The sequence below is a fragment of the Sphaerodactylus townsendi genome, linkage group LG16 (assembly GCF_021028975.2).
Source record: "Sphaerodactylus townsendi isolate TG3544 linkage group LG16, MPM_Stown_v2.3, whole genome shotgun sequence".
Lineage (NCBI taxonomy): Eukaryota > Metazoa > Chordata > Lepidosauria > Squamata > Sphaerodactylidae > Sphaerodactylus > Sphaerodactylus townsendi.
The window spans coordinates 9,705,254-9,731,495 of NC_059440.1; the positions used below are offsets into that span (position 1 = coordinate 9,705,254).

Below are 26,242 nucleotides of genomic sequence, written 5' to 3' on the forward strand. Positions count from 1 at the left end.
TCTGAGCTCTCTCAGCCCCACCTACCTCACAGGGCGTTTGTTGTGAGGGGGGAAGGGAAAGGTGATTGTATGCCCCTTTGAGCCTCTACAGGAGAGAACGGGGCAGGGTATAAATCCAAACTCTTCATCTTCTTCTTTGAGGAGAATACTTGCATGCTGGGGGGGGAGGGCGGGGGGGAACAATCAGACTTCTTACCCCCATCACTATGCCTTGAAAAACCCCGTTTTGATTTTTGCTTTTCTCCCCATGTGAATCGAACCCACCCCCACCCCCTCAACGTGCAGCCTGAAACAGTAGCCCAGAGGGAGGCATCAGATCCACACACACACACACCCATTTCCATCCTCCCCAGCCGTGAACAAGGCTGCAGTCAAGAGCCTCCGGTGTGCAAAACCCAGATCAAAACGTGCCAAGCTGCATCCATCGTGTATGCAATGATATTTTAAGATCCTCCCTTGAGAACACATCCTTGGGTATTCTCCTGCCCCTTCCCCAAACCCCCAATTCTCTAGTTGATGCAGCGGCAGATGAGGAATCAATTAAGAATCCTACATGTTGGTAGGAAATATATATATTTTAATAGGAAATACAAAAATAGTCAAGGCAAGGAGCCAGCTCCTCCCGAGGCCAAGATGGTGTCAAAGATGTGCTAACTGGCACTCCCCCCTCCCCCCGTGAGACCCACAATTTCCTCTTTTCCTGGAGCCACAGTGTCTCCAACCAGGCCCTACCCGGAGCTCTCGCTAGACGTCTGCAGAAGAGGTCTGTGCTGCTTCTGCCGGGGTCTCTTCTTGCGCCTGTTCTGGGCGGACAGGGTCCGGCGTTTGATGACCGCTGCAAAGAGAAAGGGGCGGGGGATGGAAGGTTATCCACAAAGTTGCAACCCGGACAAGAGGCTGCGCTTCCATCCAGTTCTTCCTCACTATTGGGGGACTCTAGAACCTGTCCCATTAGAAGTAACCATGCTCAGAGTGCAAACGAATGGAGAAGATGACCCAACAAGGGGCTAGTTAGAGAGGGCTATAAGGTTAGAGACCTTTCTGTCCTTTTTTGTCGCCTCTTGGCTATCCACAGACTGATAATCTCAGGCCTGATTCCCATTCTTTTCATAAAAGTTGCTTCTCCCTCCTTAGCTTGCAAGGGAACTAAAGGGTATCCCTGTCTAGACAGCTTTATCTGAAATGTAGTTTCCTAAAAACTTTGCGGAAACTTCCCTAGCAAACTTCCCTAAAAAACTTTAGGGAACTTTAACTTTAATCAGCAGGTCTACACTTCTCTGCATAACTAGCACTCTACCAACATATCTTTGCCCGTCTTCTACACCCTGCGCACTTGCAAAAAAAATTCAAAATCATGGCAATGAGAAACAGGCCCATTGAGTTTTTGATGGTCAACCGTTTACCGGCGACTACTAGTCATGGTGACAATGAGAAGCCTCCCTGCTCAGAGGCAGTAAACCTGAGGATCCTGGTGCCAGGAGGCCTCTATGCTCTGTTATTGGCCCTCCAGAGTTTCTGGTTGATCACTGTGTGAGACCGGATGCTAAGACTAGATGAACCACATCTGGAGAACTGGGTTTGATTCCCTACTCTGTCCAGCAGTGGTGTAGTGGTTAAGAGCAGGTGCACTCTAATCTGGAGAACCGGGTTTGGTTCCCTGCTCTACCACATGAGATGGAGGCTTATCTGGTGAACTAGATTAGCTTGTGCACTCCAACACACGCCAGCTGGGCGACCTTGGGCTAGTCACAGCTCTACGGAAAGGGGGGTATAAATCCAAACTCTTCTTCTTCTCTTCTAATCTGATCCTGCAGGGATGCTCTTATGTTCTGATGCACCAAGAATAGTTGCATCCTCAAGCCCATGTGTTCCTGCTTCCAGCTGTGGCCAGTCAGCTGACCCTGGAGCGCTTGCAAGCAGGGTGGCAACCAAGTTATCTTATCTAGGGCACACAGTATTCAGGGTTGCCTGCCTTTGAATATGAAGATTCAGAACAGCCACCATGGTGTATTGGTTAAGAGCGGTGGACTCTAATCTGGAGAACTGGGTTTGATTCCCCACTCCTCCACGTGGGCGGTGGTCTCCTATCTAGCACACTATATTTTGTTTCCCTGCTCCTCCATATGAAGCCTGCTGGGTGACAGGGCTAGTCACAGTTCTTCAGAACTGTGCGCCTACAACTACAAGCTCCTTCCCTTCCTCTCCCCACAACTGACATGTTGTGAGGAGAGGAAGGGAAAGAGTTTCTAAGTCAATGTATTGTTGAAGGCTTTCACGGCCGGAATCACTGGGGTGCTGTGTGGTTTCTGGGCTGTATGGCCGTGTTCCAGCAGCATTCTCTCCTGACGTTTCGCCTGCATCTGTGGCTGGCATCTTCAGGAGAGAATGCTGCTAGAACACGGCCATACAGCCCAGAAACCACACAGCACCCCAGTTTCTAAGTCAGTTTGAGACTCCTTACAGGAGAGAAAAGCGGGGTATACATCCAAACTCTTCCACTTTTTGGCTGATGCCACTAACTACTATTGATCATACCTGTCCCCTCTTAATTAGTCATACCCTTTTCAACGGCATTTAGGGATCTGCAGATTAATTACACACGAAAGTTGGCTACAGCCACCTCTGGCACTGGCCAATCCGAGGCGCTCTCGGCTTTACTCACTGGCCACTGTGTCGCGCCCGTCTTCACAGCTCATCGTCCAGTAGAGAGACTGGCTGCGGCGGCAGTTCCGGTGGAGCTGTGTGTACAAGACGGCCAGCGTCAACGTGACCAGCAAGAAGGTCAGGGCGCTGGCAGCCCACGCAGCTTCTTCGGTGCGAGGTGTGCGCACGCGTCCACCCGCCTCCTTCACCTTTGCTGCCTTCATCTGCTGGCCTGAGGCTCTGTGGTGGTCTCCGTCTGGACAAGGACAGTCCAACTTCTGGGTGGCTCCCCGTGGGGTCTGGGCAGTTGCAACCAACGGTCTGATACCTAGCCTGGGGCGCAGCAGCTGCGGCCTGGAGGTGAGGCCCAGCTGGGGCACAGCAGCCGCCTGGGAGTTTTCCTTGGCCTCTGATGCCTCAAAAAGTTCCTTCCCCTTGGCTTGCAAGTTAGGAGAAGCAGAGGGTGAGACCGTGGCTCTGTCTCGGCTGCGGCTGGCTTCTGCCAAGTCTCGTTCGCTGGACCCGTTGGGATGAGAAAACTTCCCTGCGCCTTTTCTGTCTGACGCCGGCAGCTCACGGCGTCTCCGGTTGGTCCCTGATCGGCAGAACAACTTCTGCAAAGCCTGTGGGCGCAAAGGAGGAAGCAACAGAGGATGTCAGCGTTTTTGCTACTTTTCTGTACCGAAACGAGGGCTGTTGATGGCTTCCTTCTATTCTGAGCAGATGCAAAAATTCACTGTAATATGCAATGTCTGGTGGGATGATTGATTGTTCTTGTTAGAGTGGAAAGATTGGAGGGTTCCACTGGGGTGTAGTGGTTAAGAGCAGGTAGATTCTAATCTGGAGAACCGGGTTTGATTCCCCACTCCTCCACCTGAGTGGCAGAGGCTTAGCTGGTGAACCAGGTGTGTTTCCGCACTCCTACGTTCCTGCTGGGTGACCTTGGGCTAGTCACAGTTCTCTCAGAACTCTCTCACAAGGTGTCGGTTGTGGGGAGAGGAAGGGAAAGGAGTTTGTAAGCCACCTGGAGTCTCCTTACAGGAGAGAAAGGTGGGGTATAAATCCAAACTCCTCCTCTTCATCATCGTAAGAGGAAAAGGAGGGTTGGCATTTCTGCAGTTTAGCCCTCTTGGAGAAGTTTTGAACATTTATAATCCTACCAGCCCTCTTTAGAGTCAAGATGGCTAGCAATGCGGAACTGGAAAGAGACACAAACCATGACCGGGATCAAAAGAAAGCGGCAAACCCTTCACAGCAAAGCGGGGAACTAAACGACCTTCAAGGCTGCCAAAAACAATTCTGGGGTGTGAGTTGAAAGCCCGTTGACTTCCAAACACGAGCCCCGAGCCCCCACGTGCAGGCAGGGGATACAACCCACACACTTCATACCCAGGCATGGCTGCAGCTGCTTGGTGCCCAACTATGCGTGACCACGTTGCAAAGCAGGATAGAAGATCCCCTCCTGAATGGCCTCACCTTTATCCAGTGCGCCGGGCACACATCTTTGCCCGCAGTCCGTGCCGCCGGGCGCCTCATCAGATGGCGATACCTCCAGCCTGCCCAGGGCTTGCTCCTTCCCCCTTTGGCGGCGTGCCTCTTCAGCCAAGCCACAGCCTGGGCCAGCTCCACCTCTGCCATCTGCAGGCTGGCACCCCGTGCCACCAATGCCAGGGGCTGGGAAATGAGATGTGCTGAAGATAGCGGGCGTGGCTGTCTCCTCTCCCCATTCCTGCTGGGTGGGTGAATGCCACTCACACCTGCGTGAAAGCGGGCTCTTTGAACTCACCCATTCCTGCGTCAGGCCCTTATGCGGGGTTAGGATGTAGTGGGGCAGGCAAGCTCGCGCGAGCAGGGTCAGCTGGCCACGAAGGGAGGGGTGGGCGCAAGGGTGGTAGAGGAAAGCCACACCGCCGTGCTGCGGAGAGAAAACCAAAACCTCACTTCTGTGTTGTGTTTTCTCTGCAAATGCTGTGATCTCCCTCTTTTGATTCCCCGCTCTGCCACTTGAGATGTGGAGGCTTACCTGGTGAACCAGATTAGCTTGTGCACTCCCACACACACCAGGTGGGTGACCTTAGGCTAGTCACAGTTCTTCGGAGCTCTCTCAGTCCCACCCACCTCACAGGGTGTTTGTTGTGGGGGGAGGGGAAGGGAAAGGAGTGTGTAAGCCCCTTTGAGTCTCATTACAGGAGAGAAAGGGGGGAGAAAAATCCAACTCTTCTTCCCCAGTGCTGTTTTGGGGCCAGCTGAGACAGCCCCCCCCCTCCCCTCCAGGGCCCGACCAAGACACATTTATGTCATATCCGACCCTTGTAATAAATGACTCCAACGCCCCAGATCTAATCTGCTGACCAGTTTTGGGCTGCTTTTGAAACTGGTCCCGTTGCCTGACGAGCCTCGTCTCTTACCTTCAGGTTGTGCAGCCAGCGTTGAGGGGGGCAATAAAGATACTCTCCTGGGGCTGCCCCAAACGGCCTGCGGGACCCACTGTGGGAAAGCAAGATAGCTTTGTGAAGTTCTATGGCTTTGTGAAGTTCGGGGGGGGGGGGGGATATCTCTCCCCTGCTTCTCTCCCAAAGGTGTTGGTGCAGCCTGCCTCAAAGGCCAGAGGCTTCAGGCCTGGCTGGCCAAATGTCCCTCAAATGAGGGAAGCGGGTGGTGGGGGGTGGCTCTGTGCAAACAATCTCATTCGTTCCTCTGGCTTGTGAGTGGCTCACTGAGCTGCAGAATAAATATCTCAGCTGGTGCCTGCCTCTTTTGGGCCCCTGCTGCTTAAGAGACTCCACCCCGCACGTACCTCTGGTTGTAGACTGTTTCGGTGTCCAGCACCATCTTGCTCTCCTGCCACGGAAAGAGAAGTGGTTAGCGAAACTGCCGACTTGCCCCTTCTCTGTTGCGCCAAGCCTTCCCCAGTTGGCGTGTCTGCTCAGACTAGGGCTGCCCTCTGAAGACATTGCAGGCAGAGGAGTAGCTGGGCCACACTGCGCCCGGCGCGTACTCTGTGTTTTCCGTCCCCTCTCCACGGCACCCTGCACCCCAGCTCAGCCCCTCACACACTTACCTTGGTGAAAAAGTGCAGGCTGAAGAAGAAGCCTGTTCCCTTCAGGCTGAAAAAGGGCTGGTGGGAACTACACTTCCCAGGAGACCTTGGGGCTCACAGGGTCTCCTGGGAAGTGTAGTTCCCACCAGGCCGTTTTCAGTCTGAAGGAAACAGGCTGCTTCTCCAGCCTGCACTGTTTCACTAAGGTAAGTGTGTGTGTGTGGGGAGGGTGATTTTCCGCCCTCCCAGGCACATGCCTGGTGCAACGTGCACCCCCTATCCCCTAGTAGTTCCACCTCTGATTTCAGGTTCCTCTTTGGAGTGCGCAGCTGTAAAAACTTTGTAAAAGTCGGGTTCCAACCCAGCAGTGTCCTCCACGTTGCTTCTGCCTGCAAGGTGGGCCAAACCACTGAGAAGATAGATGCATATTTGACTCTTAAGTCGTATACAAAACCTATTTAAGATGACTGCTGGTTTGTATTAACTCTAATTGCCCTTGTAAATCCCATTGGCTGCTGGCTGGCGAAGGGTGGGGCTCTTTCCTTCCAATGGGAAAAGCCACCACTCGTTCCCTACTTCTTACCTCTGCTTGGTAGGTCTTAGGCAGTGTCCGGCACCCCTGCAGACAACCCAGGAGAAAGCAGAGTTAGGTTCTATTGCTCCCAGTCCACCAACAACAATAATAAAAAAAAACTTCCTTAATAATAATTGAGAACGTTTAAATGTATCACAAATTATCTTAACCATAGTGGGGAATTGTTTTTGAGCTGATCTGTGTAATAAAACTTGAGATGGTTATTGCAAGAGAGGTAACAGTAGAGAATCACAGGAGGCAGAAGGCAACGTGAAGCAGCCAATGGCGTGCCTCTATGAGCACCCAAGCGCCTCAAGCAGGCAAAATGCCTGAGCTCCCCAAATCTCTGCTGCCTCTTGGAAGATGCACAGCCCCTCTTAAGACAATTTCCCCAGCATCTTTTAGATAATTTTCATCATGGTTTTACGCATAGCTGGTGAGCCATCTGTGTGTGAATAAGGGTAGTGAGGGTGGTTTAATTCGGTTCCTTTTGTGATCACAATGGGGCGATTAAGAAGAAGAAGAAGAAGAAGAAGAAGAAGAAGAGGAGGAGGAGGAGGAGGAGGAGGAGGAGGAGGAGGAGGAGTTTGGATTTATATCCCCCCTTTCTCCTTAAGAAAAATTAAAAGCAGCCACTTACTGTTGGAAAGGCCAACCCTATTATAATATGCCAGAGCCCTGAAACAAACAAATCGGCCTTTGCACATTTAGTTTAGGTGATCGATGGGGTCTTTGTTAGTCTGCTACTAATGAAAGACTTGCAGCTGTTCCATCGCTGACATTTTTACGGTAAACATTTGCGAGCTGAGCGTTGCATAAGGCCGTTTTCACCCAGGCAGCCCCACCTGCCTTTTGTGTATACAGAGGGCTGCACCCACCCAGTTCTCCAAAAGAGGAAGGGCTGCAAGTCTTGCACACAAGCCGGATCCTGCCAGGAGGCGTTTCTGCTACTAGACGGATCGTTTCAGAGGGTAGCCACATCAGTCCGTTTCAGAATAGTTAAGATTTGAGACCCGTAGCAGATTAAAAGGTCTGGAATCCATGCCCTACGAAGAGAGACTTAGGGAGCTGGGGATGTTTAGTCTGGAGAAGCGAAGGTTAAGGGGGGACATGATAGCTATGTTTAAATATTTGAAGGGATGCCATGTCGAAGAGGGAGCAAGCTCGTTTTCTGCTGCCTCAGAGACTAGGACACGGAGTAATGGATTCAAGGTGCAGGAAAAGAGATTCCACCTAAACATTAGGAAGAACTTTCTGACCGCCGGGCTGTTCAACAGTGGAATTCACTGCCTTGGAGAGGGGTGGAGTCTCCTTCTTTGGAGGTTTTCAAACAGAGGCTGATGATCATGTCAGGAGTGCTCTGATTGTGTGTTCCTGCAAGGCCCTTGGGGTCTTCCCCAACTTTATGATTCTGATTCTATGGTGAATGGAGTTTTGACTCTTAAAAGCCTATATCCTGAAAATCTTGTGGGTCTCTTAGACAGCAACTGGAATCGAAACTAACTAGGCAGGCCAAGAGGCTGAGCTGGGCAAACGACCAAAGCACATGGGGGCATGTTTGTTGTCACCCAAGGCAAGCTGTGAGCTGGCACACCCTGCCCCAGTGCCTGGCCTCGATGCCCCCACGTGGACCTGAAGTCTCCAAAGCACAGGGAGAGGCTGTCTTTGGAAAGTCTAAGGATCATCTGGAACTGCCACCTGGGCAGTTTCTGACTGGCTCAGAGCAAGGTGGGAGGAGCCTGTGGCTTTCAGGGGAGCCAAAGGAGAGAAGCCGTGCCTGATCTAGAGTCTTGAAGGAGCCACAGCAACTAAGTGGACTCTCCAGCATGAATCTCAGGAAAGGGGGGGAGGGGAGGAAGACAGAGCTTGTGTGTGGCCCCTTCCGCACATGTACAATAATATACTTTCAATCCACTTTCAATGCACTTTGCAGCCGGATTTTACTGTGCGGAATAGAAAAGTTCACTTGCAAACAATTGTGAAAGTGCATTCAAAGTGCATTATTCTGCATGTGTGGAAGGGGCCTGAGTGTGTCTGTGTCTGTGTGTAAAACACCATGGACTTGTGGTGACCCCAGCAAGGGGTTTTCAAGGCAAGGGCTTAAGCAGAGGCAGTTTGCCGTCAAGTGTCAAGTTCCTTGGCACAGTCTTCCTTGGAGATCTCCCTTCCGAGAACCAGCCCTGCGTAGCTTCTGACAAGAAGAAGAGGAGTTTGGATTTATATCCCTCCTTTCTCTCCTGCAGGAGACTCAAAGGGGCTCACAATCTCTTTGCCCTTCCCCCCTCACAACAAACACCCTGCGAGTTGGTGGGGCTGAGAGAGCTCCGGAAAGCTGTGACTAGCCCAAGGTCACCCAGCTGGCGTGTGTGGGAGTGCACAGGCTAATCTGAATTCCCCGGTTAAGCCTCCACAGCTCAGGTGGCAGAGCGGGGAATCAAACCCGGTTCCTCCAGATTAGAATGCACCTGCTCTTAACCACTACGCCACTGCTGCTCTCTGAACTGCTGCTACAAACTGCTGCTATACCATGCCACTTTCCTTTCCTGGAGAGGGCTTAAGCACTAATATAATGGAAGATAAAAAAGTTCTCAAGCCAGCTGGGGAACAGATCTCCTCTTTGACCTAGATTGAAGGACTACCTCCCTGCGTAGTCCTGTTGCTAATGCATGTTGGTTCTGGCTGAAAAGGGGAATGCTCATAAGAATTCATAAAAACCCTCCTAACCTGCGTTGCAGTTGTCTCTTCAGGGCACAAGTGCTTTTGGGCTCTAGGGGCCAACAAAAAGGAAAACTACTGGGAGGCAGCAGGCAGAGCTGAGGGATGGCAAAACGGCAGCAGTCTTTTTGAGCAAAATCAAACCAACGTCTCATGGCACCTAAGAAACTGACAAGATATATTTCAATAGGAGCCTTCCTAAGTCACACAGCTCACTTGCTCAACCTACAGTCTCACGACCAACTCGGAAAGCAATGGTGAATCTGTGACACAAGAATCAAAGGTGACACACCATGGTGTTTTGGGTGACACGGCAGCGTTCACCGGCACCCGATGATAGCCCTATCCGAGTCATTTCTGTACTTATTTAATGTTTCTTTATGTAATACATAGCACCACACAGGATTGGATTGCATTTTTTAAAAAATAACTGAATATGTAAAGAATTTTTTCTTTTTTGTTCGGGGAAAGAGTCGCTAAAAGAGGCATTTTTGGAATTTTTGACACACAGAGCACAAAAGGCGCACCATCACAGAGGTAGGGAGTAGGTAAAGAGTGCCATTTGAGAACCAGTATGGTGCAGTGGTTAAGAACTGGTGAACTCCAATTTGGAGAACCAGGTTTGATTGCTCACTCCTCTGTATGAGTGGCGGCCTCCTATCTAGTGAACTGGATTTGTTTCCCTGCTCCTACACATGAAGCCTGCTGGGTGATCTTGAGCTAGTCCCAGTTCTCTCCGAAATCTTTCAGCTCCACCTACCTCACGAGGTGTCTGTTGCGGGGAGAGGAAGGGAAAAGGAGTTTGCAAGCCACGGTGAGCCTCCTTACAGGAGAGGAAGGCAGGGTATCAATCCAAATTCTTCCTCTTCTTCATTTGTGCTTTAAAAGGAACGTGAGTGGTGGATCCAGAGGTGGGATCCAGCAGGTTCTCACCAGTTCCCAAGAGTGGGTTACTAATTATTTGTGTGTGCCGAGAGGGGGTTACTCATTAGGTCTGCTTTTCTGTTAGAAATTCCATTAGGTCCAAAAATCATAAAGTCCTGTTGCTTCCTATGTGGCTGGCTAGCGAAGGTAGAAAACAGGAGAATGCTCCCTGTTGGGCTGTTTTAAAAACATGTTTTAGTAATATGGTAAAGTTCCTTGTTTAAGGAAAGTATCCTTCTTTTGATTTCTAGAAACAAAATTAAGTATTTGAAAGTATTAAGTATTAGACAGGCAGTCAATTAGAGGAGAAGTGGTTGTTTCTGTTGGCAGTAGACGATAGGACTTGCTATAATGAGTTTAAATTATGGACAGAAAGATACCAGCTGGAAATTAGGAACTTTTTTTTTACAGTAAGAGTTTTTTTACAGTAACAGAGAAATTATTAATGCCCCGCCTCCAAATACCCGGCCACGCCCCTGTCGTGCCCCGCCCAGTCCCATTGGCGCTACACCACAGTTTGAATCCCACCACCATGGGAACCTGTTACTAAAAATTTTGGATCCCACCACTGGGTAGATCTGGTTACTCCTGAAAACCCTGGTTCTCCCTGAAGCCTATATAAACCGCCTGATAGGCTGGCCGAACAAATTACGCATGCCACAAGAGCTGGCAACTTATCTCTGTGCCAGTGCCAGAATTCTGTGACTTGTGGTGCAGCATCTGAACAGAGTTGGAGAGACACTTTTTAAAGCATGGGAAACGTAGCTCTGGTTAAGTCCCCTGCCAGCGCTACCTGCTGGGGTATGGGCCAGGAGTGTCCAAGACAGCGATAGTGCTCTTCTGAGGGCAGATCTTGCTGGAAGCTGGACTGTAAAGAAGAAAACAGAAGGTAAATAGAGCACCCCCTTCCCCCCTTCTCCAAAAGGTCATCCGTGGTCTTCTGGAAGCGCCAGACCTATGGAAAACTTCCCGCACTAAGTCTTTGCAGTATCAGTCAATTCAGTCAATCAATTTATTGCAGTCAAAGACCAGAAAATTCTCTACAAATTCATACAAGTTTGCAGTTCTCAGCATAAATTGGAAAAAAAACACAAATAACATATAATAAAATCAGTACCTATACCTAAATTACTCCACTTATTCATTCCATTACTTAACATTTAAAATAGCACTCACAATAAAATTATTTGTACACGCATGGGCTTACTGACGTGTTAAATTACAGCCGATCTGAACTCCAATTTATTCAGTCCTGAATTAAAAAATTATTACGAGCCAGTCTTGTATATATGTCTGTCACTAGTACAGTATCTACTGCCTTCTCTCTAGTCTACATTTCTTTGCAGTAGGTTTGGGGCAGAGGTCTGCACCCTGCGGCTCTCCAGATGTTCATGGACTACAATTCCCATCAGCCCCTGCCAGCATGGCCAGTTGGAAATCCATGAACGTCGTAGTCCATGAACATCTGGGGTGCCAGAGCTGGACACCCCTTTCTCCTGCCTCCTCTGGAAGTTGGCGATGCCACTTGGCAGCTGTTTTGTCTTGATGGAAAGTTCTTACAGGTTTCATGTTTGCTTTTCTGCCCTCACGGAGGCCACTAAGGAAGCCAACAAATTGAAACATACATCGTAACATCCCCGTTGTTCCCATTATTGCTGTTAAAGGCAAACGTCAGCCAGACTGATTTGCCCGTGGGTTCAGCCCAAGAGATGGAGGGGGCCACAGAATTCCTGAGGGACAATTAGTTTTCCCCAGCCTTCTTGCCGGCTGCAGTTTCTCATCGGGGACTCGCAGTCTCTGCCTGGAGAAAGTAGGGTTGCCACCTCTGGGCTGGGAAATTCCTGGAGGTTTGGGGCGGGAGAGTCTGGAGAAGGCAGGGTTTGAGGAGGGGGTTTAGTGGGATACAATGGTGCCCAGACCACCCACCCTCCAACGCAGCGCTTTTTTCCCCTCCCAATTTATTTATTGCACTTCTATCCTGCCAATGTATTGCACTTCTGTCCTGCCAGGGCTCAGGGCGGCTCACAATAAAAGCATATAGAAGAGTCAATACAACAAATACAATCATATAACAACAAACATTTAAACCTTATAAATAGCATGGATTTAAAAGCAGAATGAGAATCAGAGGGCACAGAACCAGAAACCTGCGTTTGTCGCCTGGAGATCAGCTGCCACCCCAGGAGATCTGCAGCTACCCCCTGGCAAGCGCGCACTGCTGCTACCCCTGGAGGTTGGCAAGCGCGCACTGCCCAGCTGCGAGGAGCCCAGCGTAGCTCCAGGCGGCGGCGCGCGGCAGCGGGGATGGACGGCCGCGCTCCCAGCCTCCTTCGGCGGACTGCAAGCGGCGGGGTCTGCAGGCGTCCTTTCTCCGGCGCTGCCCGGGCAGCAGGCCCAGGCGAGGCCGGGGCTCCTGCCTCGGCCCGGCCCAAACCTCCAGGGCAGCCCCTGCGCGCGCGCCTTCAGCGGAGCCCGGCTGCGGTCCCGCCCGCCTTTTGCACCGGGCTGGGCCGCCTCGGAGCCGCAGCTGCACCGCTGGAGCACAGCAGCGGGCCCGCCAGTGCCCCCCACCCTGCTTCCCAGGCCTGCGTGCCTGCTGCCCGGCCGCGCCTCCCTCCCTGGGCAGAGCGTAGCTCCCCGGCTCGGCTCGGCTCACCTCCCCGGCCGCCCCGCGCCCGGCCAGGCTGAGCAGGAGGAGCAGCAGCGGCGGCGGCTCCCCCATCCGGCCCGGCCTCTCCGCTCCCGCGCTGGGCTGGGCTGGCTTCGTCCGCGCTGGGGGTGGGTGGGAGGAATGGGGAAGGAGGCGGGCGCACCGCGCCGTGGCCGCCCTTTGGCACCGGGGGAGCCTCCTCGCCCGCCGCCGCCCAGCCGTGCAGGCGCCCCCCACCCCACCCCCCCCACCGCCCCCGGCTTCCGTGGCAGAACGAACCAGGGGCGGGTGGGGGGCTGCCTTTCGAAATCGGGGTGGGGTGGGGGGGGGGAGCACCCAGGAAAAGGCACCGACCAGAAAGAGCGGGGGAGCCCCCACTTATTGGGTGGGGGGATAAAAAGGAGGGATGGAGGAGGGCGGGGTCCTAAAGGGCAGCAAGACCTTATTTTCCACTGATCAGCCCAGCCGGGTGTCTGCAACCTGCGGCTCTCCAGATGTTCATGGACTACAATTCCCATCAGCCCCTGCCAGCATGGCCAATTGGGTTTGTAGTCCATGAACATCTGGAGAGCCGCAGGTTGAAGACCCCTCCAGGCCGTGGCCAGCCAAGGGTTCAGGGCACCTCCCCCCCCCCCCAGCAGGGGTGCCACCTGTCCCAGATGGGTGCCATGAACTGACCAAGGCCAGAACTGAGCAGTAAATTACAGTTGATCTCAGAGCACATGGATCAGTTCCGCTGGAGGAAATGACCAGGAATATTGGGTTGTTTCTCTACACAAGGACCACCTCTCTCTCTAGAGACCCGGCTGCCCCTTATTTGCCACTCCTCTCATAGGAGAAGGAGCCTCTCTTGAGAAAGCAGTTGGCAATCTGAGGCAGGGATTCTTCCGCAGCAGCAGCTGCCAGGGAGGTGGGGCACCCTGCTTTCTAGGAGATGGTTCCATGCTAAAGATTAAAGGGACGGTACACCCACACGTTGGGGCCGCGCTCTGCGAGAGGCATAAGAAAAAAACAATTCTGCAGAGCGCGACCCCAACGTGATTATATGTTAGAGCATTGAGAAAACAATCCCTGTTCTTTGCTTAACAGCCTTGAAGGTTTCACGAGGCCAGTAATTATCTAGGTTCTGGCTAGCTGTTGCTGTTATTGTGTTAAAAAAAAGATAAAAATAATTACTGTGTTCCTATGTACCTGTATTGTACAAAATTGCTTTGAAATAATTTTTCAACACTGCTATGATGCTATAAAATTCCTTGTGATTTTTTAGTCTTCAGCATGGTGGGTACAAATTTTCTCTTATCATCATTCTAGGACAGGGGTAGGGAACCTGCGGCTCGAGAGCCGCATGCGGCTCTTCTGCCCTTGCACTGTGGCTCCACGAGCCGAGCCGCCGGCCCCATCCTTGCCTGCCCTGGAGGCAGCAGGGCGGACGCAACAACTGCCCATGGTCGGCTGGGCTGCGCTGTGGGCTTCCCCTCTCGCCTGGCCTGTTGGAGCAGGGTGGGCGCTTTCCCGGCGGCCGGCAAGGCCGAACCACCGGCTTCATCCTTGCCCGCCCTGCAGGCAGCAGGGCGGGCGCATCCATGCGCTTCTCAGAATGAACGGAGTAAAAGGTAAAAAAAAACCCCTATATATATAGTGTTATCTTTATTTTAAATGTCAAAAATTATTTGCGGCTCCAAGTGTTTTCTTTTCCCATGGAAAACGGGTCCAAATGGCTCTTTGAGTGTTAAAGGTTCCCTACCCCTGTTCTAGGAGATGGCAGCATGTGTCAATGCCATGGTTTTGTCATCTCTGGTAGTGCCTCCACTGATGTCATCTTTGGGCACTGCCAGCCCCTCCCAGCCTTAAGGCCGGCCTTCTGTCCGGGTGCCACCAATATGGTTAGTCTGTTGTTATTGGAATTGATGCTGCATATTGAACTTTAAATGTTTTTAGATGTTTTAAGTAATTTATTGTTTTTTTTAATTGTATTGTGAACCGCCTAGAGCCCTTTGGGGATGAGGTTGGTCTACGAAATCTAATAAATAAAATAAAAATAAATTGCTGAGTTACCTGAAAAACTTCCACACTTGGCGCCAGACCCCTGACGGGAAGCAGGCGCAGCAGCCCTGAAGCAAAGGCAGGAGAGAAAATATTGCATTGCATATCAAAACAGCCGTATCCCAAAGGGTCTGCCCCCCACACCAGCCAAAGACTTTGCGGGGCAGGCAGGGAATTCAGCGCTTTGCTCTGCTACACAAAGGACCAGCTCCCCTCACAAAAAAGAACGTGAACGTCTCCTGGGCTGGATTCAGCCTGTGGCTGGATTCAGAGGACGCACTGAAGGGCTGCCTCCCTCTAGGTGGGTCTCCAATTCTCCCAAATTTACAACTGATCTCCTGGCTACAACTGATCTCTTCTCCAGGAGAAAACGGCAGCTGTACAGAGTGGACTACAGGGCCTTTTACCCCACTGAGGTTCCTCCTCCCAAGACTCCATCCACAAATTCCCAGGAATTTCCCCAGCCGCAATCAATCAATGCAGAAGAAACAGGATAGAGATTACAACACACCTTTCTCCCTGCCTTCCCGGGTTGCGCGTCCACATTTGCTGCGAAAAAGAAACGGAAGCGTTTTGTGAAAAGAGGGACATGCTTCCGAGAACTTGCAAAGGGAGCTCTTCCAGTTCCCCAGATTAGAGTACACCTGCTCTTAACCACTACTGCTCCGGAGGGTGCCGGGAGGGAACAATATGCATTCCTAGGAAGGTTTGGTACGAATTCTGAGTCTCTGCGGTGAAACCCAAAGGACCCAGGAACAGATGGTATCTCAAAAAGGGATCTAGAAGTGGTTACCGTTGAAAGGTTAGAGCAGAGGTGGGATCCAGCAGGTTCTCACAGGTTCCTGAGAGTAGGTTACTAATTATTTGTGTGTGCCGAGAGGGGGTTACTCATTGGTGATTTTGCCACGTGATTTTTGCCTTAGTTACGCCCCTCCTCTCAGCAGTAGCGCGCAGAACTTGAAGCAGTCTAGTGGGAGGTGCACCGGCGTGCGTGGCAGCCTGCGCCTGCGTGCATTCGTTTCCTGCCCAAGGACCGGCGCAGCGGCTGCGTCCTCGCCACAGCTCCGCCCAGGAATGCCCCGCCCCCGGAATGCCCGGCCCGGCCCCATTGGCGCTACGCCGCAGTTTGAATCCCACCACCATGGGAACCTGTTACTAAACTTTTTGGATCCCACCACTGGGTTGGAGGCAATAGTGGGATTCAGCCGGTTCGCACCACTTCGGCAGAACCGGTTGTAAAATGGTGCTTGTAAACAACCAGTTGTTAAATTATTTGAATCCCACCACCGGAACCGGTTGTTACATTATTTGAATCCCATCACTGGTTGGAGGCCCGGAAAGTACTAGAGTGTGTGTTGGGAGGACCAAACAACGACCCCTTGGGAAAGTTTCCCCTTTCGCCTCCAACTTACGACTGGGAGGTGGAAGGTCGTCTGGGTGGGCAGATCCTGATTCTTCATCCTCACCCTGCGGATCTTGCACACTCCCGGAAACGCTCCCTTGCCCTGTCTCTTTCGCTGATGGAACAGCCTCCTCCTCCTCCTCCTCCTCCCTTACTTCACTTGCGCAGTCATCAGCAAGGGAGCTCACGCTTGAGCCCCAGTTTCCGAGAGAAGGGACGGGTGTTTCTGGCCCGCAAGTTTCGTTCTCGTCGTCCGTGAAGGAGCAGAGGGTCAGGTCTGAGGAGTGCTGGACTGCAGCTTCACCTGCGGCTGTTTGGTCAGATATAATGGCGAGCAGCTCTGCGACGATGGCGGCAGCAGAGGTGTTCTCCTCCAGAGGCATTTTGTTTTCCGCACGGGCCTTGGCCCACTCCAGGTCCTCCTGCAGGAGTGTCAGAACAGCGCTGGCCATCTTGAATGCGCAGAGCTTCATCAGCAGTTGGGGGCGTGACGGTGGTGGTGTTTCTTCCTCCTTTCCTCCTTTCCTGCTCCCGTCTCCTGCTTCTGCCTGGGATGGCAGCTCCTCCTGACCTGGAGATGTTTCCTGCAGAAAATAAACCAGCAGGTGATAGATGCAGTTGCCCAGTATGTGTTTTGCCTCCAAGAAGTTTCTTTCTCTTTGGCTGAGGATGGTGTGCTCGCTGCTCTCAAAGTCTGGAATTTGGCTCCTGAGCCCTGGCACGGCCGCCTGGCTCATCCCAGGAGAGGGATCGATGCTCTCTTGAGCCAGGATGTCACGGAGGAGACATAGGGCCTGGGCGGATAAGAACACCTGCGATGTCATCTCGGCCGCTAGCAGGAAGCATAGATGTTTTAAGGTGGTGTCTACGACACCCTCAGCGACAGGCTGGAAGTCTTTCGCTGCCACTAAAGCCTCTGGAAACGCTCCTCGTGCTCTCTTGCAGGCCTCCTTTAAGATGCTTTCCAGCGTGGGCTGGCTTCGGAGGCGCAGGTCTCTTTTGTAAGCCGGGCTTTTTCTGAGCAGCTCACGCAGGATGTTATCTGGGGGTCGCAGAGGAAGTGGCAACTCTGACTGGCCAGGGCTGAAAATGGGTAGGACCGAGTCCAGGATCTGAGCAGCAGCGATAGTCTCCGAAAAAGGAATTGAGAGCATAACACTCCTCTTCACTTGCTCCTCTAGGCTCCCCTTCAGGCTCTCCGTGATCTTCCTGCCCACTTCCTGGACATACTCTTTGAGACTGAAATCACGGTGAGGACGTGTGTCTTCACTTTTCCCTTCTGGGGTGTCGCTGAAGAGGCTGGGCACGCAGGTGCCTGGAACTTCCAAGCATTGTGAGGTGCCAGGTGGAGACCTTGCCAAATCTGGCTGCTTCTGACGGTTGTCTTTTTTGGCCGACAATTGACAGTGGATGTGTTTGGGTTGGCTGAAGATGGCAAATGTGGTCAGTGTGTTCATCACGAGGTTAACCATTTCCTTGGCGAACCAGTTCGGTGTGCACGGAGGGATCCTCGCTTTCCAGAGGAACGTGTTTGGGGGGTCGCCTTTTTCTGACGGCTGTACAAAGTGACCTGCTGTTCTTGTGTCGATGGTCTTCTTTCTGACGGTATCCCAGTAAATATTATTTGTGAGGACCTGCAGCCTTTTCAGGATGTTTTCAATCATACTCTCAGCTGCATGGCTGGCGAGTCCAAGGAGGCTTTTTGAAGGGATATCCGAGAGTTGGCAACCAAATAAACCCTCCCAGAAGGATTTGTGGAGATCTGGTGGGACAGAAGTAACCACAAGGTCCAAATCACTTAATATCCTCTGGAAAACACTTTCCAGAAGAAGAGCAAGTGTCAAGGTGAGCTGAGGCTTCAGCTGGCCAAATACGGACTGGAGGTCCTGTAGCGGCATTTTGCCCGTTAGCCGTGCTCAGAAGCAGAGACCTTGCCTGGCGCGCTCAAGCGTCCAACTGTCACATCCGTGAGGCCTTCTAGAACCCTGGACCCTTCCGAGGCAACAATTGCAGGTGGCCAGCCAGGTTAGTCTGCAGCGCCAGATGAAAACTGGAGTTTGGTTGCAGCACACAGAGAAACAACATGGCTTCCTGTGGAACCTCCCATGAGTTAGAGTTCGCTTCAGTGGATGCATGAGGAGGTCGACCCGTTCTGCAGTAGTATTTCCCCTCAAAACTGCAGACAACAGAAGTATGTAGGGGGTGAGGGAGGCGTTCAGTGATCAGTTGAAAACACCATCCATTCGGAAGAGGGATCAATGAAGAAGAAGAAGAAGAAGAAGAGGAGGAAGAGGAGGAAGAGGAGGAGGAGGAGGAGGAGGAGTTTGGATTTATATCCCCCCTTTCTCTCCTGTAGGAGACTCAAAAGGGCTTACAATCTCCTTGCCCTTCCCCCCTCACAACAAACACCCTGTGAGGTGGGTGGGGCTGAGAGAGCTCCGAAAAGCTGTGACTAGCCCAAGGTCACCCAGCTGGCATGTGTGGGAGTGCACAGGCTACTCTGAATTCCCCAGATAAGCCTCCACAGCTCAAGCGGCAGAGTGGGGAATCAAACCCGGTTCCTCCAGAGTAGAACGCACCTGCTCTTAACCCCTATGCCACTGCCGACCTTTGTCAGGTGGACAAAGTAGAATTAATGCAACAAAGGTCGAGTGTGTATTGCAGCAAACTGGAAGAACATGCTCTACACCAAACTGGACACAGGATCTTACTTGAAGGCACAGAAATTCTTGACATCTACAAAAGCCACTACATCAGGCTACACAGGGAAGCTACTGAAATCTACAAACACCGAGACAGTTTCAACAAAAAGGGGGAAACTTCCCTCTGCATCAAGCTGATCCCCCCAGACGGGACGGGGCCGAGCAAAGCACAAATGCAGATATTATGGTTTCATCCACACTTTGCACGTGCACATGAGATCCCCAGGATAGCTTCCCTTGTATGCTGGAGCAGCTGCTTATTCCCATAGGACGGGAGGGGCAAAGAAATTACAGCCGTTGCTTAAACAAACTAACACGGGAGAGAGAGGGAGAGATACTGTGCCTTCCACTGCAATTGGCCAGTTGTGCCTCAAGCAGGGAGGGCAAAGTGTTTTGGGAGCAGAAGGGTTAAATCCTTGTAGGGACCCCCCCCCTTTCCCCCTCCCTGCAACCCAGAGCCAAATAAATGATTTGCTATGTAACCAAGCGCAGGGCAGGGCTGGCGGGGTCCTGGCTGCAGCGGATTCAGCTCTTCATGAATGTCTATCAGGCACTTGGCTGCAATGGAACCAGCAGTGGTTTGGACAGTGGGGTTAGTGATCCTTGGCCTGCTGGCCTGGTGGATCAATAGTAGCCAGGGACGGTGGCCGTGGACCATGGAGGAGGAAGAAGTGGAGGAGCACAGCCCAAGGGGGAAAGGCACCAAGTGGTCTCTCATTGGGGACTGCCGGCTGATCTGCAAGCCCTCCGCTCTGGCCCTGGCTTTGCTCAAGAACCTCCACAAGTCTGCTGACCTGGAGGCCCAGCGGTGGCCCTGGAAGACGTGGCCGTACTTGCAGACCGTCAAGCAACTCCTGTGGCCCCCGGACTTGCCGCTGGAGTTTGCCAGAGACCATCTCCAAGTGGCAGACAACAGCCTCGTCGCCTTGGACTGGGTCACTGGGCCGTGGAGCAAAAGCAAGAAAGGATCGAGCGTGGCACAGTCCACGGTGCTCCTGATCGTGCCCAGTGCCACGGGCAAGATCACCAGAAACATCTGCCAGCTGTGCCAGCTGGCTCTTGAGCACGGCTACTACCCGGTCATCTTCAACAGGCGTGGGCAAAACGGTTGCCCTCTGACCAGTCCGAGGCTGCAGCCCTTTGGTGACCCATCAGACCTGAAAGAGGCAGTGGCGTACGTCCGCTTCCGGCACCCGACCGCCTTGCTCTTTGCCGTGAGCGAGGGCTCTGGCTCAGGCCTGCTGCTCTCCCTCTTGGGTGAATGTGGTTCTTCCTGTGATCTCAGTGGAGTGGCCTGCATCTCCCCGTTGCTCAAGTGCCAGGAGTGGTTTGAAGCTGGCAGCTCTTGGTTGTGGGAATGGACCCTGCTCCTGTACCAGAAGAGAGCCGTCAGCAGGTGGGTGTTCCCCAAGTCATGGGATAGGTGGGGCAGAAACCACTTTTGTGCGGTTGCCCAGAGGGTGAAGAAGGAACTGATGTCCCCAGCCTAAGTAGGCAAATTCTGCTGAATGTATAGATTACAGTTGGGGCTGCATTTCATGCTTAGAGCAGCAGTGGCGTAGTGGTTAAGAGCAGGTGCACTCTAATCTGGAGAACTGGGTTTGAGTCCCTGCTCTGCCATTTAAGTTGTGGAGGTTTATCTGGTGAATGAGATTAGCCTGTGCACGCCAACACATGCCAGCTGGGTGACCTTGGGAGAGTCACAGCTCCTCTGAGCTCTGTCAGCCCCACCCACCTCACAGGTTGTCTGTTGGGGGGGAGGGGAGGAAGGGAAAGGAGATTGTAAACCCTTTTGAGTCTCCGTACAGGAGGATTATAAATCCAAACTCCTTCTTCAAAATACTCCAAAATAAAAACCATGCAGTAAATTGCTGCAATCAGTGTGATCATTGTATGCTGTCAAGTCACAGTGACTCCAGACCCATGGAGCTTTAAGGACACAGATGAGCAAAAATTACTGCCATTGTCATTGAATGATTGGACCAATCGGTTTTACTCAGTTGATAACACGGGAAAATTGTATTGCATATGTTGCTGAGCACTTTATATTTATTATTTGTTTAGAAGAGTATACTATATTATATGCTTTATAGTCGTATAGAGGTGGAGGGAATATAAGAATTTCAGTGTTTACATATTTATTCACAGATACGAAATTGCCAATAGCAGTACAAGTGTGCAGCGTTTCTTTGTTCTGTTCTTTCTCTGCCTTTTAGCGTTGCCAACCTCCAGGGTGTGGCTGGAGATCCGCTGGAATTCCAACCGGTTTTCAGGTGACAGAGATTAGTTGCCCTGGAGAAAATGGCTACTTTGGGAGGTGGAATCCATGGCATTAAACACCAAGGAGGTGTCTAATCGCCCCCCCCCCATCTCCAGAAATCCCCCAATTCTAAGCTGGTGTTGGTCCCCTACTCTGCATAGCAATGCCAGTCTTTCTTGCTGGTCTCCCATCCAGGTACTAACCATGGCTGACCCTGCTTAGCTTCCAAATTCACATAAAATCAAGCTGGCCCAGGCTAGTCAGGTGCTGTTACATCTAATATACATGATACTGCAAATGGTAGACATGATGCACATTTTTCTTGATCTCTTATCTTGCAAAATGTAATCTTGGCAAAGGGGCATGGGCCTGCAGGGCATTGAAATCTTGATGGCTGCAACAGAACCAGAAATGTGTGTTACTTTGAGATAAAAGCCAGTAGCACATTCGACTCCTTTTCTGCTTGGGGTGTGTGTGAAATTGTGGCAGAGGCAAAGCCCGAATTGTAGCCCACCCCATAAGTCCCACGTGGCCCCTTGCTTTGCATGCTGCACTCCTCTTTAGTCTGCAAGCATTTGCAGCCCAAAGTCTTCTTTTGATAGCCAGCGTGGTGTGGTGGTTAAGAGCGGTGGACTCTAATACAGAGAATCAGGTTTGATTCCACACTCCTCCACCTGAGTGTTGTGTCCTGTCTATAATCTCAAATGAAGAACTCTTACCTGGATTTGTGGTGTTATAACAGGTAACAAAGAGTGGGTTTTTATTATTTGGGGAATGCCATTTTGTGGCACTAGTTAATGGGACCATGACAAGAGAGGCAGCATGGTGAAGTGGTTAAAGAGTGGTGGACTCTAATCTGGAGAACCAGGGTTGATTCCCCACTCCTCCACATGAGCGGCAGACTCTTACCTGGTGAATTGGATTTGTTTTCCCGCTCCTCCAAATGAAGCCTGCTGGGTGACTTTGGGCCAATCACAGTTCTTCATCACTCTCTCAGCCCCCCCCCCCCCCGGCCACTTCACAAGGTGTCTGTTGTGGGGAGAGGAAGGGAAGCGGTTTGAGACACCTTGCAGGAGAGAAAGGTGGGGCATAAATCCAAACTCTTCTTTATTCGGACCTCTGCAAAGATGCTCCCAAGACGTCTGTTGCCATCTCCAGAGCCATCTCCTCCAGGTTGGCTTTAAGGGACCAGAGCGGAGAGCGTGCCGGCAGCAGCTGATACACCTGTCCCTGCAACTCTGTCTAATCTTTCCAGCTGTTTGTGCTCGAGGGCGTCACTAATTTGCTGCTAGGAGGCGACATCAACATCCTCTTAGGCCAGTGATGGCGAACCTTTTCGAGACCGAGTGCCCAAACTGCAACCCAAAACCCACTTATTTATCGCAAAGTGCCAACACGACAATTTAACCTGAATACTGAGGTTTTAGTTAAGGGAAAACGATTGGCTCCGAGGCACACATTACTCAGGAGTAAGCTTGGTGGTGGTTGGTGGCTTTGCTTTGAAGCAGCTGTGCAACGCTTTGAACTGGTGAATCACGATCTTAGGAGGGTTTACTCAGAAGCAAGCCCCCTCACATGACAAACTCTGTGCATGCGTGCCCACAGAGAGAGTTCTGAGAGCCACCACTGCCTTAGGTCCTGTTGATGGCCTTCCAGAGCGACTTTTTGGCTGTTGTGTGAACAGGATGCTTGACTAGATGGACCACTCACTGGTCTGATTTAGCAGGGCTCTTACCTGATTCTAATGCAGTGGCAAGTAGGAAGGCAGAGCTCTCCGGCAGCCGAACTCATCTGCATGCCAACAGCAGAGGAATACTGACAGACACCTGCCTTACAACAGCTAGGGAAGCAGCAGCAAAAGTTGGCCAAGACTGGAGAGGGGGGGAGAGCTCTTCTCCATCCCGCCGTAACCTCAGGCCTGCAATCTGAACTTGGAAGAAGAAGAATTTGGATTTATATCCCCCTTTCTCTCCTGGAAGGAGACTCAAAGGGGCTGACAAACTCATTTCCCTTCCCCCCTCACAACAAACATCCTGTGAGGTAGATGGGGCTGAGAAAGCTCCAAAGAACTGTGACTAGCCCAAGGTCACCCAACTGTGTTGGACTGCACAAGCTAATCTCGTTCACCAGATAAGCCTCCACAGTTTAAGGGGCAGAGCAGGGAATCAAACCCAGTTCCTCCAGATTAGAGTGCACCTGCTCTTAACCACTACACCACGCTGGCTCCAGGAGTGACCCAGCCTTCAACAGGAAGACTGCTAGCCAACTGGCCAGCAGCTACTCTGTGTCCCTTGAATCAGGTATATGTGTGCTCTGCCAACTTCCTTCATACCTGGTTCTTCCATCCTGTCTCCACTGTGGCTTCTTCCCCCTCTGATCCAATACTTCTTGTGTCCCTTTCCAGGTACGCCAAGGCTTTGGGGGAGGTTGTGGAGATGGAACGGGTGCTCGGGAGCCACTCGCTGCGGGAGTTCGAAGAAGCCCTCTTCTGCCGCAGGAGGAGCCGGGCCCTGACATGGGAAGCTTACTGGGGCTGCAACGAGCCGCTGCGGGATGCCGACGAGGTAGCCGTGCCAGTGCTGTGCATCTGCAGTGCAGACGATCCCATCCGGGGGCCGCCCAGCAAGACCCTCCCATGGGAACTCTTCCACACCAACCCTCACTTCTTCCTGCTCTTGGCTCCACACGGAGGACACTGCGGCTTCCTTCAGAAGAGCCCCTTGCCCTCCGCTGCCTCTTGGGGGAACGTGGTGGCCCTGGAATACCTGGGGGTATTGGCCAAGTTTTTCCAGGCAGAGGTGGGAACGAAAGATAAGCCATACCGGAGGCATTCGGGGCTCCTGCCTCAGTGTTGCCAGGGCATTTATCCAAACACAGAAGGCCTGCCAGCCCCCCTTGATTTCCAGGACAGCTTCAGCTGGCAAAGGTCATACACTCGCTGATAGCTGGTGCAAAGGGCCGGAGTGGCAGGGACTAGTTCCTCAGCTGGGTACTTTGCACCAAACTCTTTTGGGTGCAGCCCCAAGCTGGATTGCTAGCAGTGTTGTGCCCTGTGACTATAATCTCCAATGAAGAACCCACAATGTTTTTTTGTTGCAGACGCATAGCAGGAAGGGGAGTGTGAGGTCACAACACAAGCAGCACCTCCCCAAAATGCCCCAGAGAACAAATTCGAAGGCGCTGGGCAGTTGCTGCCAGTGAAACCAGCCACTTCTGATGTAGATGGACCATTCGTTTTAAACTTCACTTAAGCGTAAGCATAAGCATTTTATTGTCATTGTGCACGCACAACGAAATTTACAGCAGCATTCCTCGATGCACACAATTTCAGACTCATATCCCATCCTCACTTTCCTCTTCCTCCACCCATCCCTACACAGCCCCAAACACATCAACACTAAGCTGCGGAGTTTAGCATAGCCACAGCTCTAGAGTAGAAGCTGTCTCTAAGCCTCTTTGTCCTAGTTTTGATAGACCTGCGTCGTCTGCCGGATGGTAACAGTTCAAAAAGAGAGTGTGCTGGATGAGACAGGTCTCTCGGAATATTTTGGGCTTTCTTTAGGCTTCGGGAATTATAGAGTTCTTCCAAGGAGGGGAGAGGGCAACCGATAATCCTCTGTGCAGTAGTGATCACCCTTTGGAGCACCTTCCTATCTGCCACTGCAATGGAGAACCATACACAGATGCAGTAGGTTAAGACACTCTCTATAGCACAGCGGTAAAAGGACACCAGGAGTTTTCCATTCAGTTGTTGTTTCCTTAAAAGTCTCAGATAGTACAGTCTTTGCTGGGCCTTCTTAACCACCGCGGCAGTCTGTACGCCCCAGGTCAAGTCCCCTTTAATCACAACGCCCAGAAATTTAAAGCTAGCCACCCGCTCTACTTGATCTCCATTTATAGTCAAGGGCTGAATTTCTGAGCTATTCCTTCTACAGTTCACTATAAGCTCCTTTGTCTTGTTAGTATTATACCCCACATGTCACCCCAATGAGGACCAAGTGGCTTATGTTCTTTTCCTCTTTATCCTTACAATAACAGCACACGTGTGCATGGGGGAGAGCAGGAAGATAACACACTCCAGTCTGGCAGAACAGATTCAAGAGGCATCCCTTACGTCGTCATTCCCAGTACACCAGACTTGCTTTATATATTTATTTGCGTTATTTATACCCCACTTTTTTCTCCAACGGGACCTTAAGTGGCTTACAACATTTTCCGCTCCGTGTTATCCTCACAACAGCCCTGCATAGTGGGCTAGACGGAACGTGCGTGACTAATCGAAGGTCACCCAGCAAGCATCTAGGGCAAAGTGGAGTTTGAAACCTACTTCCTAGTTCTTAGCCTGACACTCTTAACCGTTGTACCGTGCTGCGGACACTTGACTCCAGACATTTTCAGAGGCGTTTCCCAGGGCATTTAATGGAGTATCAGCACGAGGCCTCTTCTTGGAGAGGGAATGGGGATACTTGGGCTTTATTCTGTATGCTTTCAACTGCGCTTTGTCAGCCAGCCACTGTAAGGAAAGGCAGGGTATAAATATTTTAATAAATAAGATGGTGGTTCCCACAGCTGTGGCATTTGTTATGCTGGAATATTTTTAAGAGATACCATCATGACTCCTGATCAATTTCTGTTGCAATAAACTAAGAAAGCTAAAGAACCCTTTGAGAGACAAGACCGCATGGTCACCCCTGTGGCTCTGTGGGTCCAGCTGACGAGGCCAGAGTCAGAGGGCTTAAGGGAGAGGAGGGCAGACTTTTTTGAAATCTAGGGGGCAGGAACTGGGAAGCCGGTCAGGAATGCTCTCGCTTGGCCGCGCTACACTGTACAGGGGGTAGGAGGCAGTGGCAGAGTCCCAGGCCAGAGGTGAGACACCTGTCACCCCAAATTAACACAAATCTATGTACCCTGAAAATCAGGAGCTTGCAGCTTGCGTGAGCTGCTTCTTCAAGGCTCTTGTCTCATGGGACGATTGCGAACGGAAGGCGAGTGTGATCTTGCTGGGCCAGACCGGAAAGTCCAGCCGATTCACATACACAAACACACCATCCAGTCCTTGAGTAAGGCCTCAAATGCGCTAGGGCAAGGGCTCTGCAAACTATGGCGATCCAGATGTTCATGGACTACAATTCCCATCAGTCCTGCCACTTGGCCGTGCTGGCAGGGGCTGATGGGAGTTGCAGTCCATGAACATCTGGAGAGCCATAGTTTGCAGTGGAATTCTTTCCAAGGCCTCATTCTAGCCTACAACAGTTCGGCTCCCGTGTTTGCAAAAAAGGGTGTGCAGTT

At 51.7% G+C, this 26,242-nt stretch overlaps 2 protein-coding genes across 4 annotated transcripts; one reads left to right on the plus strand and one right to left on the minus strand.

The window, feature by feature from the left end:
- Positions 1-556: 556 nt before the first annotated feature.
- TP53I13 (tumor protein p53 inducible protein 13) lies at positions 557-12,775 on the minus strand. 2 transcript variants are annotated; one of them, XM_048519278.1, is made up of 10 exons: positions 12,553-12,775; positions 10,690-10,764; positions 6,267-6,302; positions 5,441-5,484; positions 5,052-5,130; positions 4,430-4,558; positions 4,120-4,317; positions 2,853-3,266; positions 2,663-2,738; positions 557-835 (listed from the first exon to the last, which is right to left on the minus strand). In XM_048519278.1, the coding sequence occupies exons 1-10, from the start codon at positions 12,616-12,618 to the stop codon at positions 729-731; spliced, it is 1,224 nt and encodes a 407-aa protein (XP_048375235.1). In that variant the 5' UTR covers positions 12,619-12,775; the 3' UTR covers positions 557-728. The 2 variants fall into 2 exon arrangements, with proteins under 2 accessions (XP_048375235.1, XP_048375234.1); XM_048519277.1 differs by having other exon boundaries at positions 2,663-3,266; positions 12,553-12,772.
- A 6,422-nt stretch (positions 12,776-19,197) lies between these two features.
- ABHD15 (abhydrolase domain containing 15) lies at positions 19,198-25,507 on the plus strand. 2 transcript variants are annotated; one of them, XR_007246337.1, is made up of 3 exons: positions 19,198-20,089; positions 23,358-24,206; positions 24,992-25,507. XR_007246337.1 is itself a non-coding variant. In XM_048519276.1 (2 exons), the coding sequence occupies exons 1-2, from the start codon at positions 19,233-19,235 to the stop codon at positions 23,893-23,895; spliced, it is 1,395 nt and encodes a 464-aa protein (XP_048375233.1). In that variant the 5' UTR covers positions 19,198-19,232; the 3' UTR covers positions 23,896-24,289. The 2 variants fall into 2 exon arrangements, 1 of the variants encoding a protein (XP_048375233.1); XM_048519276.1 differs by lacking the exon at positions 24,992-25,507 and having other exon boundaries at positions 23,358-24,289.
- Positions 25,508-26,242: the final 735 nt, after the last annotated feature.

What these genes read in the sequence shown, in the direction of transcription:
- ABHD15 (XM_048519276.1), top strand. Translation starts at nt 19,233, where the DNA reads ATGTCTATCAGGCACTTGGCTGCAATGGAACCAGCAGTGGTTTGGACA. An exon ending in CAGAAGAGAGCCGTCAGCAG is followed by an intron (nt 20,090 to 23,357) that starts GTGGGTGTTCCC and finishes GTCCCTTTCCAG; the next exon opens with GTACGCCAAGGCTTTGGGGG.
- TP53I13 (XM_048519277.1), bottom strand. Translation starts at nt 12,618, where the DNA reads ATGGGGGAGCCGCCGCCGCTGCTGCTCCTCCTGCTCAGCCTGGCCGGG. An exon ending in CCTGGCCCATACCCCAGCAG is followed by an intron (nt 6,303 to 10,689) that starts GTAGCGCTGGCA and finishes GGTTGTCTGCAG; the next exon opens with GGGTGCCGGACACTGCCTAA. An exon ending in CTAAGACCTACCAAGCAGAG is followed by an intron (nt 5,485 to 6,266) that starts GTAAGAAGTAGG and finishes TTTCCGTGGCAG; the next exon opens with GAGAGCAAGATGGTGCTGGA.